General features: G+C 52.0%; 1 protein-coding gene across 1 annotated transcript in view; it reads left to right on the top strand.

Moving 5' to 3' along the window:
• The first annotated feature begins 14,304 nt into the window (after positions 1-14,304).
• CBFA2T2 (CBFA2/RUNX1 partner transcriptional co-repressor 2) overlaps positions 14,305-18,771 on the top strand; it is a 47,402-nt gene continuing 42,935 nt past the window's right edge. Inside the window, exon 1 of the mRNA XM_065754091.1 lies at positions 14,305-14,365. Within this exon, the coding sequence (XP_065610163.1) occupies positions 14,338-14,365 (28 nt within the window). The 5' untranslated portion in view covers positions 14,305-14,337. The remainder of the gene's footprint in view (positions 14,366-18,771) is intronic.

Below are 18,771 nucleotides of genomic sequence, written 5' to 3'. Positions count from 1 at the left end.
GGGGCAGCAGGTCTGGCTCTGCCCACATGGATTCATGGGAATCAGTGGCTGGAAATGCACTGGAGAGGACAGGCAGGGGAATAAAAGAGATTCAGATGTGCACTGTGTACTTAACTGAGTGATTCATCCTCTGGTATACAGGAAATGCAGTGAAATGGCATTGTCTGCCATGCAGGACAGAACCATGCAGTGTCTGACTCCTCTGGTTGACTTTGAGATGCTTTGCTTTGGGGCACAATCAGTCCTGGCCAAGCTTCTTCCTTCTCATGCTGGGTTCTCCCCTCTGAATCCCCACAGCACAGCCGCACCAGCTGGGCTCTGTGCTGTGAAGACGCTTTGCTGCTGCACAGCAGATGGGTTATCAAGGGTGGATGAGTGCTGTCAAAGAAACGGGAAAAAGAAGCACCTGGGTGCTGAGATAAGTGCAGGGAAAGCAGGAGCTGCGGGATGCAGCAGGGCGGGCAGAGCCCTGCCACCAGTGATGCTCAGCCTGCAAAGGAGAACACCATGCCTGTCCTATGCGGGGTCCTCATGCAGCCCCTCTCCTGCATGGTGCTCGTGGGGAAACTGAGGCCAGGAGCAAGGTGGGCAGGTGCTGTCCCTGCACGGAGCGCAGCCCCGTTGCTGCCGTGCTCCTGGGTTCATGCCATGACAAGGGGGACGTGGCAGCTGTCCCCGCACAGGGTGCTGGCAGTGTCCCCGCACTCACGGCTCCCGTCAGCTTCTATTTGAAGTCGGTGAATGGAGCTCCCATAAATGTCACCGCTTGCCGCTGTCACCTCGTGTCTCCAATGAGCTGTGAATGTGGCAAAGCCGAGGTTGTCCCAAGCAGGAGGAGACCGTGGTGGAGGAGAGCAGCCGACGAGAGCAGGAGGATGGCTGCAGTGCTGCTCCTGAGCTGTTCCTAGTCCGGAGGGGCAGGAGAGGGGCATCTTGGTGGTGGTGGGTGTGCAGAGGCGTGCAACAAGGTCGTGAGGCAACTGAGAGCAGGACTTGAGGAGGGGCTGTAGGAAATGGGGAGAAGAGGAGGCTGAGGGCAGAACCCATCACCCTACAGCTGCCTGCAGGAGGCCGCAGAGAGGAGAGGTCGGTCTCTTTTCTCAGGTGCCAAAGGGACAGAACGTGAGGAGATGGACCCTGTGCCAAGGTGGGGTATTGTGCAGAGGTGGTGGGACGTGGGAATGGGCTGAGTCCCCACCGTGCGGGTATTTGAGACATGAGGACATGGAGCGTGGGGACACGGCTGAGCAGAGCACTGGAGCAGTAGGCAGCGGCTGAATGTGATGTTCACAAAGTTCTGAGCAGGAGGAGTCTGCAAGAAGGCCCCGATATCCCAGAAAAGTTAGCCCAAGGGATGCTCCCACCCCTGGCACGCCTGGAGCTGTGTCTTGTGTCTGTTCCTGTGCCCCTATGTCCCCGTGTCCCCTCTCCCCCACCCCGCAGCTCTCTCCTGCCGCGCGTGGGCTCTCCCCACGCCGCGGCCGCTGCGTTGCCGTGTGCCGGCAGCAGGTGCCAGCAGAGAGCCGTCAGCAGCGTGGGGCAGCCCGGGCCGTGGCGACAGCCGGGCGGGACAGCTGGGTGAGACCCTCCAGGTGGGACCCCCCCATGGGTCAGCCCCATCCGCGTCCCTTCGTCCATCGGACGTGACAGCATCGCTCCACAAAACAAACGTCGCAGAGGTGGCCCCGCAGCACGAAAGGGGACCCAGGGACAGCAGCACGGGTGTCTCCCACCTGGATGCTCCCCCCGGTCTGGGCTGTCTCCCACGGCTCCCTGCTTGCCTCGGGTGCAGCCTTTTGTTCTCTTCCAAACAGAGGTTTTAATTTACCCTCTCGGCTGGCAAATTCCTCTCCAAAGCAATTCCCCAGCCGTTCCTCCAAATCACAGTAATTACCTCATTACTTTGATATTAATAGAATTCATATGGCCTGGAGAAGATAATTGAAATTAGCCCTGCACCGCTGGCAAGGGGGAGGCCAGGCCGGATGTGAGACTGCTGGCACCACCCCAGGGCAGAGCCACTGCTGGGGGTCTGTCCGGGTCACAGCAGCAGGGTGGGCCCATCCCCATCCCCATCCCCATCCTCATCCCCATCCCCATCCCCATCCCCATCCCATCCCCATCCCATTCCTACCCTATCCCATTCCCACCCCCATCCCATTCCCATCCCATCCCATCTCCATCCCATTCCCACCCCATTCCCACCCCACATCCCACCCTATTTGGCTGCCGTGAAGAGCAGGAAGATGCATGCACTGGGCTGGGGCTGGGTTTTTTTCTGAGAAAATAAAAAAAAAAAAAAGGTAGAGGGGGGAGGTGGAAAAGTAGAATTAATGAATTATTCACACAAGCAACAACGCGGCACTCTGTGGTCTCGCAGCCGTTGCTGTGCCCCCCCAGATGCCTGCTGCCCTCTGGCCCCATGGCCCCATCCCAGCTGCTCCCCGCCAGCCACAGTGACCCCAACAAAGAACTCTGCCACCCTCGGGCTGTGCCCTGTGCTCTGTCACCTCTACTGCGGCCAGCTGCCACTGGGACCCTCCTCTGTGGCCCAGTGCAGGAGGTGCAGCAGACGGAGGCCCCCCAGCTGGCCACAAGCCCTTCTGTCAGAGGGCCCTGCCTTGGCTTACAATGGCATTAACACCCCAAGCTGCTCCTAACCCCGCTTCCACCCCTGTGTCAACTGCCACCAAATCCCTGCACCCTGGGGACGTTGGGCTGCTGGTGGCAGGGGTTCATTGCACAGCTCGACCAAGCATTGCTGCTGTCCATGTACAGAGCAGGTCCAGGCTGGGTGCATAACCTGTCCTCCTCTCCTGACACCGTGGCAGACAAACTGTGGAAATGCTGCACGGAAGTGCTGTGCGGTGGAAATGTTGTGTGTTATAAGTACTGCATGGTGTGACTGTTGCATGGAGTGAATGCTGAGTGGTATGAACGCTGCATGATGTGAATGGCGGTGTAAATACTGTCTGGTACGAATGCTGCACACTCATGCTGCTTATTGGTGCTGCAGACAAATGCAGGGAGCCATAGGGGATGGGGAGCAGCCACATTGCACCCCCACCACAATGGGTCTCATGAGTGATGCCTCCTGCCCAGCACTGCTCAGGACAGGCACCAGGCGGGACAAGGGCAGGAGGGAATTTGACCTCAGGGCCATGAGAAGTCCCCACACTTGTTTAGCTGCTTTGGGGCTTCCCTAAAGCTGACCCCAATTCACCATGCTCGTTCCAGGACCCCCAGCAGAGTAGGGAGAGGAGGGGACCCCATCACTGCCTCCTCTGCCAGACACCCATCCCCGCGGAGGGCCTTATCTGCTGCTAATGCTTCACAGCAGCCTCCCAAAAAGCTTGTGGGCTTGGCAAGATGCTCCAAAACTGCATTTGCTCCAAATGGATTGTATCAGAGGGAGAACAAAGCACTGGAGAGTTTTCAAAGCGAAGCCGCAGTGGCAGCCCCACGGCAAGGCCAGCAGTCCCCAGCACGGCGTGGTGCAGTGACTCAGCTGGTGGCCCCCGTCCCACTGTGGAAGTGGCTGCAGTGGGAGCCTTTCAGCAGGAGCTGGCCAGAGAAAAACAACTCCGTTATACCAAAACATAGCATCCTGCTGCAAAACCTGGCCTCGCTCCAGCTGGGAATCAAAAAATATTTTATTTCATTTTTTTAAGTTTTCCTTCCCCAGCGTTTTGTGGAAAGCCCACACGGCACTGTGATGGGATCTGTGCTCCTTGAGAAGCACTGGAGGAGGAGGAACAACCACACGTGGGAAAGGGAGGAATGGGAGCAGAAAGTGACGGTGCCTCAGCTCTCCCTCGGGTACTCAGAGGAGATGGTGTCAGCAGTGAGTCAGCTCCAGGAGAGATGTCAAATCAGAGAGGAACAATGCTGAGAAAGCATCAAGATCTCACAGATTCCCTCTCAGGAAAGAGCTGCAGATCCAGTGCAGGTCCCAGAGCTGAGGGCTGTGTGAGCAATGGGACATCCTTTGACTCACAGAGGGAAAGCTGCAGGATGGCACCGGGCTGGCAAGGAAAGCAGGGCACCAGGGTGCTGCTCAGCACAGGCTGAGGTACCCGCAGTACACCCCCAGGGGGTGTCCCAGCCCTGCTCAGCACACCACAGATGTCACATCTGCCGGTGTACCTTTGACCAAGTGCCATCATGAAGCTGGGAAACAGCAGAAGTGCATGGTGCCAGACCAAGAGAAAGGGCACAAGGCCAGAAATTCAAAGAGAAAGGCATAAAAGGCACAGAAAGGTGTGAAGGGACAGAGTCTGAGCAGAATCGTGGCACTGGAGCATCCCGCAGTGGTGGGATGGGGAGGTGAGGGGCCCAGCACCACATTGCCACCAGCTGCACACACACATCCGGCTAAGCCCTGTGCTGGACAGGGAAGATTAACAAAAGGGTTTTGCATAATCTGATGCAATATGCAAAATGTACTCTGCTCCACATGCAGGCACATGGTTTTCCTCCCTTTTGCACCCTGTTCTGCCTTGTCCATCACTGGATGTGGGGTTTTGCCCAGAGCAGGAGCCAAGCCTCAGGACACAGTGCACATGGCCCCACTCGTTCCTCCTCCTGGCTGCTTCTGGGGATGCTCACAGAGGCACCCACAGCCCAACAAGCATTTTTGCTCTGAAATAGCTCTGTGCAAGCCCAACTCCATCCTCCTCCATCCATGTGGCGGGTGCAGACCCACTGTCTACTCTGATACCACTTCGTTATTTCTATGTAACAGCGTAGAGTTGTCCCTGCTGCTTTCAGCACAGCCCCACACTCAACCAGCACACAGAGGCACATCACACCCAAACCAAACCCCACCCGTCCCAAACTGAACTCCTCCAGTCCCAAACTGAACCTCACCTATCCCTACAGCCGGCTGCTGTGAATGCAGAAGAAACAATGCCTGGTGGCCATGAGCTGATGCACTTGTGCCTCTTTCCCTACAAATCACCCCGAAGGGAGGGGCCGTCCTACTGCAGCAGTGTAGCACTCGTGGGTGCAGCCCAACAGCACCTCCAGGGGCTCCAAAATGTTTGGGAGAAATTAGACAGAGCTCAAAGGAGGTGAAAAGATTGAAGGGAAGTGGCCGTTAGCCACCCTTCATCTGCAGTACGGTCACTGGCCGTGCCCAGCTCTCCAGATCTAATGGGTTTTTAATATTCTTGTGGCATGCATGGTGGTGTGTATGGTAAGAGGCGTGTGCAGCTCCTGCACGAGCACCAGCACTCGGGGGGCTGCTCTCCAAGCCCAGGCTCTTCCTGTCCCCACCAGCTGTCGGGTACATTTCAAGGTTTCAATTATTCCATCAAGCTGTACGTATCAAATTAAGGCCAGAAAATTGTCTCTGCCTTGTATAAAAACATATATGTACATATACCCCTAAAAGGAAAAGAAACAAATTCAGAAATTAATAAGGCTGATTGACAATGCTGTTTTGGAAACCCCAGTACCATATGGCATCCTTGAATGGCTGCAGTGCTGTTCGGCTGGGGCTGACCAGCTGGAGAGTTACTGTGCTTGTTTGTAATTGTAATAATGGATATCAGATGGCTGGTGTGGAGCAGTTTATAAATGAGAACAGACAATGAGCCACACTGTTTGTCAGGAAATCATCTCTGATACGGTCTGTGCATTACCACTGCTCCCCGTTGGAGCTGGCTGCCCCACAGGATGCGGCCCCGGTGTGTGGCAGCACTGGGGCAGAGCTGCCCCTGGGCACCAGGGACGGCCTTGGGCAGAGCTCTGAGCGCTGGGATGGGGCCAAAGCAAAGGGATCGGGAGCAGAGATGCAGCCCTAGGCCCAGTGGGATGGCAGTGAGAGGCTCTTGGGCTTGCAGAGGGTGTGGGGGCTCAGCTGTGGGAATTTTCAGGTGGGTTTTTGCACTGAACAGATGGGAAAATCATGACATTTCAAAATTTGCCATTTAAATGATTTTTTTAAGTCAATAACAGTGAAATTCATTATTTCAACTCCTGATCTCCAGCTCTATGGATTATTGTATGCAACAAAGCTGAGTTTGGAATGAAAATCCACATGCTTGTTCTCTTGTCTTTTCTAAAATGAGATCTTATCCAAATTAACACATGGCAGTGCCCAGCTAAAACCTCCATAGCGGAAGTTATTTGGTGCCATGCATCCCTGAAGCACCAAGGGCAGCCACAGACAGCCTGACTGGAGGACACAGCACAAATCTGAAGGGGCTTTTCTTCCCCACACTCATCCAAAAAGCCACTCTCAAACACCTATGACTGCAAACCCATAGCTGGGTGGGCTGGTGAGCCCTATTTTCAGCTCAGCAGCTCCAGCACAAAGATGGAAGGAGTCCCAGAGATGGGTTTTCTTCCACTTTAGCAGGTCCCAAGACACCGTGCTCCCACCTCTACAGTTCCAGGCATGGAGTAATTGTCCCCAGTGCCCCCAGTGCAGCCAGAGGCATGCAGTGGGTGCCCTGGGAACACTGAGCAGGAGCCAGAGGCACGTGGGCATTGCCAGGAGCAAGTATCTGAGCCCTTCTGCTGTGTCTGTGTTGGCTCAGAAAGAAGGACTGAACTCTCATCTTCCCATCTCCAGCCTAGATTTGCCATGCAAGAAGGAAACTCCCATTTTCTCAAGTGGTTTCCTTATCTGTGTTTCTTCAGGGCTTCAATGCAGTGTATGCTATCATGTTTTAAATCCATCATTACTATTGGGCTTCAGCATACACTGTCAGCACTTTAAAAGTGAAGAGGTTTATTTTTAAGAAGAAAGAGGTATTCAGGCTGAAGACTCACTTAAATGAACTTCTATTCCCAGCACAGCACTCTGGAAATGCTTAGCACCCCAGGCTGGTGCAGTGCTTCCCCAGGTATCCAGCATCCTGTAGACCCTGCAGTTCTTACCGATGGAAATAATTCCCTGTGGTAGTGCTGCTGAATCTCTTTTTGCTGGGGTGACTGCTTGCTTCCCCAGGACAGGACACAAGGGAGAAGCAAAGCTGCACCATGCATTGCTGTGTGTGCTCATGGTATTTCAGCAACATTTTTGGTACACTGCTGGACACTTTTCCTGCCCTCCCCTCCCCCACCCCAGCAATATTTCCTCATTTCTCAGCACAATGAGACCCAAAATTCCCCTGTCCATGCAATCATGCCCTCATCTCTTTCCAAGCTGTTCTAGGAATGCTGTTATTGGTTTGTTTTACTTTTTACAGGGGCAATTGAACCTCTCCACATCCTTCCAGCCCCATCCTGCTCCAGATCCCACCCACACACCTCCTGCATTAATGGGTTTACTTTGTGGGTACCAGCCTCCAAAAGTAACTCTCAGTTTGTCCTCCCAAGCTGGCAGCTGCGCAGCGGGCAAGGAGCAGGTGACAGTCCCATGGCCACTTGGTGTTTTGCTCATGGGACTGGTGCATGCTGGAGGGCCAGTTTTGGGACATGCAGGACCAGCTCTATCCCATTCACCAAGCCCCCCACCTCCAAGCCCTGTGCATCTCTATCTCCACTGAGATAGGGACACTTTGAGTGCAACCCTGTGCAGATAAAACAGCCTGAGCCCCTTGGGCAGCTGTTGGGTGGTAAGGATGTCCCCATGTGTCACGTGGTAGAAGAGGATGAAAGTATAGTGCTGGGGATTAAGGCAAGAATTGGAGCAGAGGAGTGAAACAAAGACAATCCCTGGGTGAGGGCAGCAGTGATGACATGAAGGATGCCCCTAAAATCTCCCAGCCCCAGACACAGGCAGCCATCCCATGGGCTGAGAAATGCCACAAATCCACTGCAGTGAGATCCCAAAAAGGTGAGGTCTGTAGGTGTACATGAGAGAGCCCTTAGAGCTCTTGCAGCTCTTGCAGCACAGGAGCAACAGCAGGCTGGGGAGCTCTGAGGGCTCTGTGCTGAGCTGAAATGGGCTGAAGCTGCAATTTACAAAATGGCCATCCCTTAAAAAAAGAAAAATAGTGAGATTTTCCCCATGGATGCAGGTACCGCTGGTAATGGAGAATGGGACAGCTCTTCTGCCTCCCCCAGAACCCTTCCAGACAAGAGTTTGCTTCGGGCATCCCCAAAGTCTTCATCCATCTGCTGCGTGAATTCCCACTCCTCAGGTCCTGCTTCTCATTAAGGGTTGAGCCCCTGAGCAAAGATTAATCTGGTGTTTGTGAGAATTTATCTGCTTGAAAAGAGAGGTACCGGCTCTGACCTCACAGTCTGGAGGCTGCCAGGGAGTTTACCATCCCTCGAGCTGTCAAGCCAATTCCCTGCAGCACCAAGCTGTTGTTCTTAGCATCTGCTAGGCAGAAAGACTACGAAATACCCCAAATATCTGTTTGCTTTAAAAGGTAAATATTAATTTCAGGATGCTGTTTACATAAGCAGACTCTTCAAGCTTGAAGTCACTGCCTTTTGCTAGTTGTCACATGGTATTAATGTGTATTTAACATTTATTTAACTCTGCTCAGTCCCACTCATGCCAGATGGCAGGCAGCCTGTGCGGCGAGGCACAGGCTCACCATGAGAGCAGGGGGTGTTTGGGGACCGCTGTTAGAAATGTGAGTGGAGCTGCAGCTCTCCAGGTGACATGGATGCTGTGAGCAGGCGCAGTGCACACTGCAGTGCAAAACCTCAGCACACAACCATGGTCATCCCTTGCAAATACTGACACAAGGAAGGAGCTGTGGTCCCAAGTGGTTTCAGAGGTGATGTCCCCCTTTCTGCAGCCTCTTCTGGCAGCCCCACTTGCTGGCAGGGTCTTGGCATCATGGTTCTTGTGCATGGAGAGGGAGAGAGCAGAGCATGCAGATAATGGAAGCCAAACCATGGGGCTCAGCTCACAATCAAAGCAATACAATGACCAGAAAAATGTGATCCTTATAAGAAATCCAGACCATGTATGGGCTTGGCTGTCCTCGGATCTTGCTGCTTGTCACTGGCTGTGCATCACCTACAACTGCTTTGCATCTGTTTGGCCAGATCCTGGTGCTGAATTTGCTCATGCCACATCACTGAGCAGGGCAGTGGAGCTGGGCAGAAAGCTGCCCCTATGGATGGGGCAAGATATCCCAAGATACAGAAATGAGTGCATGGCCAATGGGGACCCAGAGGAGCAGGTGACATGGAGCAGGATCTGCCTGTTGTATCCTGAGATCCTCAATAGCCACAGTAAGCTTCTTCATCTCAGAGAAGAGATGGAAGATCTCATAAGGAGATGTACATCTGGCACTCAGCACTGACAAACTGCAATGCCCCCATATCACTTTTCCATCCCTCCAGTTGTTCATCCTACCACACAGGGCACTTTGGGGTAATGCAGCAGTGCCAAAGTCACTGCTTTCTTGAACAATTAAATATGGCACCACATAGCCTTTGGAAAACAAATGTGATATTAAAGGCACCCTATTTTTATTTCTGCAGCAGGCATACCCACCAGCTTGAATATACAAAAGAGGAAGATCTAGGTTGGCTTCAGGGACAGGATTATAGTTTCTAAGCCAGGCTCTCAGGTTCACATGCTCGCACTTGAGGACCTGTGTCACAACTGATGGTCTCAGATTTCCCTAACTGGAAGTATTTTAGCACAGAACTGTTGCCTCTCCAGGCTCAAAAGCTGCAGTATGCGCTCACTCCCACCTGATCTCATCCCTTCCCCCCTCTTCTCCAGCAGTTCTCTCTCGGTGAGAGCTTATCTTCCTGCAGTCAGCCCCACTGACCGCTCTGGGCAATGCTGCATTTCCTTAGCAAGGAATTCAGGAATTTCCTTAGTGAGGAACTAGGAGATGAGTAAGAATGGGCACACACCTTTGCCCAAGAGAGCTTGTTTCAGTGCAAGGCTGTTGACACTAGGGCCCTCACTGAGAAATGCTGGAAACAAAACACCAGGACTGGCCTTGGGAAACTCCAGCAGGCCGTCCCCTGATGGAGAAGCAGTGCTGGGTGCCTCCAGCATTTGACAAAGCTCAGGAAGAACTCCTGGACAACTGGTCAAGCTCTTGTGACCAAAAATCCAGGCATGACCACAGGAAAACTCAAGCTTTGGACCCTGACACAGTTAAAACATGCACATCAGACGTCTAATGTAGAGCTCTGATGTAGACTCAGGGTTGCTGGTTTTTTTTCCATAAAAGGAAAAAAATTCCATCTAAATGATTTCCTCCTATGGCCAAACTGCCTGAGTTGGGTGTGAGGGAGGGGCTGGGCTGCAGAGAGCACACTGCTGGTGAGGAGGTGGGAGGGAGCCCCTGCGGAAGGATGAAGGAACAAGCAATAAAGTGGATGTTATTGTGGGCCCTCAGAAAGGTCTCACCTATGACAACGCTTTCTGTTTCCTTAACACAGGTGGTTGCAATACCACCAGGGATGCAGAGGCTCTCACACCAACCACAGGCTGCTGGGGCTGCTGAGGCCTTTCTCTTGCCTTGGTGCTGCGCTGCAATGAGAGAATGGGGCACCGCTGCTGCCCTCTGTCCCCCCTCGGCCTTCTGTGCCCGGCACCGAGCACAGGCCGTGCCCGCAGCCTGCCCTGGGCTGTTGTGCCCGGGCCCCTCCCCAGCGCTGAGGCCTGGGCTGGGCCCTCACCCCGCGGGGCAGAGTCGTTCCCACTGGGGACAGCGGGAGGGGACGTGGGAGTCCCCGTGCAGACCCCCAGGTACACAAATGGAGAGGCACGGACTCATTTGTGCTCTTTTTAAAAAGTAATTGCTTATGTTTATTATTTTGTGTTGTCCTTTTAAGTTGGTTATGGCCCAGTGTTGAAACATTAGTCCCAATGGAGTAACTGGAACAGGCCTTCGTGCTGCACTTCATCCCTTCTTCCCATCCAAACCAAAGTCCTCCACTTCTCCAAAGGAACAGCCGCCTTTGTATCTTCTCTGACGGCGCCTGGAGGCCGCAGGGAGCTGGGGGCTGTGCGCTGGACTCGTCCTGCTGTCCTGGTGCAGTGACTCAGAGGATGCTCATCCCAGTCCTGCCCTCTTCTTGAGGCTCACCTGAACGCCGCAGGGAGCCATGTGCTGGATTCCTCCTGCTGTCCCAACACAGCAGCTTGTAGGACAGCAGTTCTGGTCCTTCCCGTATCCTCAGAGCTTGGTGAAGAGGTGAGAGGTGTTGGGGAAGGATGAGGATGGAGGACGGGGAAGAAAGGGCGGCAGGGAGCAGCAGCTGGCGCAGGGGCTCTCTGGCGGATGGTGACTGCTCAACGCCAAGATCGAAATCGAGAGCCCCTGGTGCGCTGCCAATGGATGCAGCAGCGTCTCCAGGCAGACACGATGTCGGGGTGCCTGCCCCGCCTCGATGATGGTGGATCCACCTCCATGGGCTCCTCCTCCTGAGGGACGTCCACCTCCATGGGCTCGACGCTGCTCTCAGGTGGATCAGCATCCATCGGCTCCGGCATGCTGCTGCTCTCCTCAAGCTGTGGCTTCTTTGGATGGATCCTCCTCCTCCACGAAGGACAGCACAAAGTGGGACGGGACTTTATCAATTGCTCCTTGTGTCAGCAAGCTGCCAGCAAGGGGCAGGTTGGTTAATGACTGGTGTTCTGTTGTCAGGGTCATCAGGGAGGTGGCTCATGACATCAGAAAGCCATGGCAGTGTGACTGTTAGAATGTCCCATGATGACCAGAACATGGATGGCTGTGTGACTGGGGTCTGTCACCTGATATTTGCCCTAGTTTTGAAGGGGGAGAAGGGGTGTCTATGATTTGAAGGATGAGAAGGGATAAAATCAGTTTAGCAGTGATATTGTGGCAGAGCATGCCAAACTTTGAGGGACCCTGTGTTATTCAGACCCTTCAGTCTGCTCCATGAGTTGTACAGTATGATGAAGCACATTCAAAGCGTTTGTACACCAGTGCGTGCAGCAGGAGGAAGTAGCAAGTCTTGGCTCAGTCTCAGAGCTACAGCATCACTGACATGAGCAAACCCTGTAGGGAAGAGCCCTGCGCCCGGTGTGTCACAATGAACAGCTATGGGCCCTTCAGCAGTAACAGGTAGGGCAGTTGAGGGAAGAGGAAGTAAAGTGGATATCACTGTGGGCAGGGATGCTTGTGGTCTGAGAGTTGACCTAGTTTTGAAGGTGGAAGAAGAGTACATATGATTTGAAAGGGATAAAACCAGCTCACCGGTGATAAATCTGGCTACCTGGGCACAGTGCTGGCACATGTTCAGCTGGCTGTCAGCTCATGCCCTCAGATCCTCTTCCCCTGCACAGCTTTCCAGCCACCCTGCTCCAAGCCTGCAGTGATGCATGAGGTTGTTCTGTCCAAAGTGCAGGACCTGGCACTTGGCCGTACTGAAGCTTATACAAATGGCCTCAGCCCATCAATCTAGCCTATCCAGATCCCTCTGCAGGGCCTATCCTACCCTCAGGCAGATCAACACTGCCCCCCAAATTGGTGTCATCTGCAATCTTACTGAGGGTGCACTCAATCCCCTCATCCAGATCATCAATAAAGATATGAAACATGGCTGGCACCAACACTGACCCCTGAGGAACACAACTGTCACCATGATGCAGGCTCTGACGGACAGGCTGGCACAGTGGTGCCTCTCAACTGGATGAGACAAAGCTTCCACGTTAAGTTGAGGAGGATGTGACTATAAGCCTGCTCCTGTCCTTAAGTAAGCTTGGATCTGCTTGTGGGACTTCTCAACCCAGGAGATGGCTGCTCCTGGCTAGCAAACTCAAACCAAGCTGCACTCAGTCACTGCACAGCAGCTCACCCGCAGCTGTGCTTTTGACAGGTGCATGACCAGCAGTAACCCGTGCCGAACCACAGGGATTCACACCCAGTTTGCTTCATTCCTGCCCTTTCTTCCCCAGCACTGTGCAGGGCTCACAGCTCTCATCACCTTGCTTATAAAGACAGAAAGTTGATGGTGCTTAGAGCAGCCAGTTTGAGCACTCTGCTGCATCCCAAGAGGTCTTCTCCGCTGGCTATGAACCCTGCAAAGGTGGAGCCACTGGGCTACAGGAAGCAAAGAGCCACAGGCACACTGTTACCAGTGTGATCTGCCAACTGGTGGCAAGGATTTCTGCCCAGGATAGGAGACGTGATCTCAGCCCAGCTCTCAGGACCACATAAGTATTTTGCTTCTGAGAACAGAAACGCCAGCTATAAGTCAGTTTGCAGACACACAGCTACTTTCCTTTAAGACTATTGGCAAGTTCCTGGCCCAGCCAGCCCACCTGCAGTGTCCCTAGGGAGCACCTGTCACAGCAGACTCCTTAGCACAGGGGCACTGCTTGCTCACTGTTTTCAGCTGATGCTGCACATGCAGCTGTGACAGAGCCCAGGCAGAACTTCTGGACACTTGGGTGAAGCTCTTGTGGTCAGAAATCCCAGCACTTTTGGGCTCAGTGGTACCTCCCAGAGGCAAACCCATGCTTTGGACTCTGAAACCAAGCTTTGGACTCCACCGCAGTTAAAACACGCACACTGGAGGTCTGCCGCAGACCTTTGACATAGCAGCAGGTTTTTCCATATTAGGTAAAAATGCCATCTAAATGGATTTGTTTGGCAGGCAGGCTCTGAGGGGCATTTTTCAGAGGCAAGGTGCTGGGGAACCAGGCACAAGGGAGAGCTGTTGGTACATGCAGTTCTCTCACAGAGCTGCCCCAAGCCAGACAGGCTTGTGATGGACTGGGCAGTCAGCTGCAGCCATCCTCACTGAGGAGTGCCATCCTTCATCCCAGTCGTCCTGTGGGTACCACGCAGCTCCTGAAGCACGTTCTGTGGGATCTGAGCAGCGGTGCTCGGGTGCGACAGCATCCATCCTTACAGCCAGGGCTGTGGCACTTGGATGTTGTGTTGAGGAACACGGTTTAGTGGGAACTATTGGTGATAGGTGAACGGTTGGACTGGATGGCCTTTTAGGTCTTTTCCAACCTTGGTGATTCTGTGATTCTATGCATCTCTGAGCTCTCCTCCCCAGAGGTGCGAGGGGCTCAGCGTGGCCAGGAGAGCAGCACAGCTCTGGGCTCATTTTGGAGGCTCCATAAGCCTACAACAGAATACAATCGATGGCTATATCCTCATAACGTCTTCAGCTGCACTAATATCGCCCCACTGCTAATTCTCATTAATTCTGGGTTACCCAGAACAAGCAGAGACCACCGGTAACCATCGGTACAGCGGTGCCAGCGCTTTAATTTTGGAAAGGGGTACCCGGGGTCGGACAACTTCGTTTTTCATTCCCCAAACCGCCCCCTAGGAGGATAGGGGGAATCCGCGGGAGCACAAAACCCGACCGCCCAACCCCCGGCCCGCACGGCCCTCCCTCTGCCGCGTCACCGAGAGGCGGGCAGGGCCGGGCAGGGCCGCGCCGGAGCGGGAGGCGAGGAGCCGGGCGATGGTGGGCATCTCGGGAGGCTGCCGGTGTAAGAGCCGCGGGGCCGGGCGGGGAGCGGGGGGCTCCGGTGGTGGGAGATGGGCCGGGCCTGTGCCGCGCGGGGTGCTGCTCGGCCGCGGTGTGTGCGCTGTGCTCGGTGCGGCCGGCCCCGTGCACGCAGCCGGGCGGCGAGCCGTGCCGCCGTGCGCTGTTTGCGGGCCGGGTTTGCAGCCCTGGGTCGCGGCTCAGCCCGGCGGACGCTCCCCGCTGCGTGCTGACTTTCTGCCCGTGCCGCGGGGGCCGTGGCTGAAGCGCTGCGGCTTTCTGGGGGTGTGTGTGATTGTGAGGTCTGTCTGTGGCAGGGACGCTCCCGGCGTGCCCCGTTGTTGGAGGGGGGGAAGGTGAGTAATTGTAGCTCCGCTTGCGTTAATTTCTCAGAACAGGAGGTTTATTGTGCGCTGGAAGCTGTGAGCCCGGCAGCGGTGCAGGGATGCGGAGCTCTCTGCCGAGGAGCAGCATGTGCCCGGCACAGTTCGGCCTCCTGCTCCTGCTGCCCATCCCCGCATCTGCGCAGCGCTTCTCTGCGTTGGCAGGGAGCTCAGAGCCGCCCCGGGCAGGGCAGAAGGAAACCTAGTGAGATGTGCTGTCTGCTGGCTCTGGTGCACTGCGCTGTGCCCTCAGAATCACCTGTACGTTGTGGTTCAGAAAAGCACTGAGAGCACGTCCCGGGGCTCAGAGGAAAGGAGGGATTTCGCAAACGAAGCGTTGCGGCTTTGCAGGGAAGCAGCACGCGTGGTTACTGATGTTTCAGAAATGGAGCGGTTACTGCAGCTAGGAGGCTTTCCGCCAGGGTGCTGGATTTCACTTTGGGCAACTGAAGGAAGGAGTTCAAAATCACCTGTGGAAGTGACAGTTTCCTGTTCTGAGTGAAGTGCTAATGAATTCTGTTGTGCTAATGAATTCCCTGCCGCTCTTTACTCTGATTTAAGGTTTACTCAGTTGTTCAGTGCGGTGTTAATCCACCTAGTTTCACAGTCAGCCTTCTTGGATTGCTTTAAATGTGTGCAAGCCATGATACTGATCAATTAAATGCATTGGTTCCTAGTGATCTGCACTAAAGAAAACCTTATATCAATTTTTTTTTGCACTTTTTTTATGCACCTGGATGCACGTTTGATTGTTTAAGAAAGGCTTCAACCTCAACGCAATCTCCTTCATGTGAATCTCCTTCATTCAGCCATTCAGTCTCCTTCACTCAGACTTGTTTGTGGTTTTCCAGGTCTGTGTGCAACGTACACCTTTCCATCTGTTTTACTTTGGCATAGCACTGTGTGCACTGCAACCAGTCTGCTGTCTGGGCACTTGTTAAACTACTTCTGCATAGAAAAGCATTTAGAGTGATCCAGAAATGTTTAGATGTTGTACTAATGGGTGTAGTTTAGTGGGGAGGTATCAGTGGTAGGTGGATGGTTGGACTAGATGATCCTGGAGGCCTTTTCCAACCTTGGTGATTCTGTGACTCTGATTTAACACTCCCCTGGGTTTGGAGGTGTGGGCATTTACAAGCTTCAGCTGTAAGTTGGTGGTAAAGAAGCTTGCAAGCTTTGCTTGAACCCCATAAGCACTGAGTGGCTGAGTTCAGAGCTAAGGACATTCACATTGCAGCAGCTCCAGAATCCCTTTATCTTCACAGCAGGAATTCACAGAAGTGTGTTGAAGTCAGGTGTGCTGAATGGAGGCCCTTCAGCCACCTTCTCAGGAATTCAGGGAAATTGGGGTTTAAAGTTTGCGCAGTGTTTGCCTCTGAGTGATGGAGCTGAACTGCTTTGCTTTCAAAGCCAGTGGAACTGAACTCCAGGGAGAAGCTGAGCGTTGGTTATGTTCACGTTCATCCTATCTGAATGAAAAGATTAAGGAGTGTTTTTCAGCATTAGGGAAAGTTTGCTCCTACTCAACTTGGAGATTATTTGGGGTAGGAAGATATCCCAGGTGGCAATTTTGCAGTCCTGCTTCTTCACCTCTGCTCAAGCGAAGGGTTTTTCTGAGCGAATGATTTCCCGGCGTCCATTGTAGCTGTCAGGTGAGGAAATGCAGCTCTCAACCTGTTGTGATGCTTTTCAGCTTTGATCTGATGTGTTAATCTTCTGCCGCGGTAAATACCACCACTTGTTGCCCTCTTTTAGTGGTGCTGGGACACTTGCTCGCTTCACATCCTCCCCATTACCTCTGCCCTGCCGTGACTTTGTGAGACTGCTTCAGATCTAGGGGCAGAAGCCTGCTGAGCAGCAGTTAAGTGGTGTGATTGCAGCAAGCCCTGCCTCTTGTAATCATTAGCCTGTGGATTTGAGGGTGAAAAAAGCCACCAACGTAATACGAAGTTTCTTGGCTTTCTACAGACTATATATATATATATATATATATATATTTGAAGTGATTTCCCTCCCCAGCATCTCTTGCTTCTCTCCCTCGGCAGGAATCTTTCCATGAGCTCACGTTTGTATGTGAGGAGGATGCAAACAGCTGCACGACTCAGGCTCTCTCTCTTTGGATCCCGTAAATCAGTCTTTGCATATGCTTTGCTGTCCTATTTATCAGCCTGCAGCTAATACTGAATTACATGGCAGAATGCAGCTTACAAACCGCTTGTTCCCTCAGCAGGATGCAGACACAAATTAAAATGGAGAAGGGTTCAATTGCTCATTTCTTTAACTTTCTCCTTTCCTTCCTTTATATTATGGCAAATGCTGCTTTTCTTTCTGCTGCTTCTGAGTTCTTGACCTGGCCCCTGTGAGCAGTGCAGACAGTATCTTATTCCCACTTACTCAACATTACAATATTATTCAGGCTTTTATCCCAGACTGCTCACTAAATGTGAGCAATATTTCTCAGTATTTTCCATGCTTTTGAAGCAGAAGTTCTCAATGTAAACACTTAAGTACTTGCTCTTGCATTTTCTTATGCCGTCACTCTTCTACTAAACTTAGTCTGCCACGTACCTTTGCTCCACTTGTCAAGCCTTGCCAAATTATTTACTTTTGATTCCTTATTTTTATATAAATATATATATATAAAATAGGTGACATGGGATTTTGGTGAATTGGTTTTGTGCAAGATGGTTTGTCCATTCAGAGCTCAGCCTGTGGAAAGTTCTGTGATTCCTGCACTCACAAACCCACAGATTCTTTAGGATCTTGTTTGTACACGATATTTTTGTCCCAATTTCCATGTATATATAACACAGAAAGTCCTAGAGCAGTACAGTGCTTTCTCAGTATTATTTTCAGGATACAAAATTGGGGTTATCCACTTGATGCAGGTATGGAATTATGTATTTGAAGCTTCAAGAGTGTGAATCTTGACTTTGTAAGTGTCCTCTGACAGCTGAGTGCTCTGTTTCTTTTCTGCTGCCTGCTAGGAATGGGCAGGAGTACCTTAAAGACTGCGTGGATAGGATGGCACGTGAACGTAGATGAGGCTTTGCTATTGGGAATTGAATTGCACACCAACAGTAATTAGGAAAAATATATGATTTCTCTTCAGTACCTTTTCTCTGCGTTCATGGTCTTCTCAAAAGCTCTGCTGATTGGATATAATTTAGCATTAGTTAACACTGCATTTATTCAAGGAGTCTGAAAAAACTCATTCCATTATAGAATGAGTGTCAAATTTGTTTTAATTCCTTTTTCTGTTTCTTCTGTGGAATCACTTCACTGTTACAATCTCAGCAGAAGGATTATTGGTATCTCCTGGGCAAAATAAATAAAAATAATAAAAACCTTTCTATGCTTCATTAAAGCTGTGAAGGTTTCAGCAGGAGCTAGGCTGTTTTGTGTCCTAAGAATGCCTTTCAACCTAGAGGATCTGAATTTTCCTCGTGCTTCCACTCTAGGTAAAACAGTTGCATAGTCTTAAGAAGGTGTTATAATTTTTCACGTCTTGTGTCACTCAGAGATGTACTGATGGAAAGAAGCAATGTTTAATCTAATTTGACGTCCTATAGTACTATAAGCTGAAGAATGTTCATGTCATTCTTGCATCCTGTGTGATAACGGGTGAATAAAGCAGAATGGTTTTTGAAAGAGATTAATCATGATCAAGTGTTTTTGAATGATAACCATAATATCCACAGGTAAACTGTTTAAATAGTTAGGTATCTTCATTGCTTAGTGGCTGTACCTTATTCTAACTCGTGTTTCCAGCTTCAACAGCTGACTATCACGCCTTATTTAAACAAAAAATGTCAAGGATGGAACGTTTGTCATTGTGGAGATCCTTGTATTGACCGTGAGCATGGCTTTGTTCAGTGTCCTGTGGAAGTGCTGCTGCCTGTGCTGGGGAAATAGCTCAAGACTGGACTTCTGCATATAGTTGTGAAACATTACCTTTTGTTTTCATGATGGATGCCTTCCTTACCATGTCTGTTTTCTTTCTTGAGATGGCAAGGGAAACTCTGAA

Source organism: Cyrtonyx montezumae, unplaced genomic scaffold (assembly GCF_038088225.1).
Source record: "Cyrtonyx montezumae isolate F1298 unplaced genomic scaffold, pur_monq_1.0 scaffold_9, whole genome shotgun sequence".
NCBI classification, from domain to species: Eukaryota; Metazoa; Chordata; class Aves; order Galliformes; family Odontophoridae; genus Cyrtonyx; species Cyrtonyx montezumae.
The sequence above is the reverse complement of the archived record's forward strand: the minus strand, read 5'-3'. Positions and strand labels throughout refer to the sequence as shown.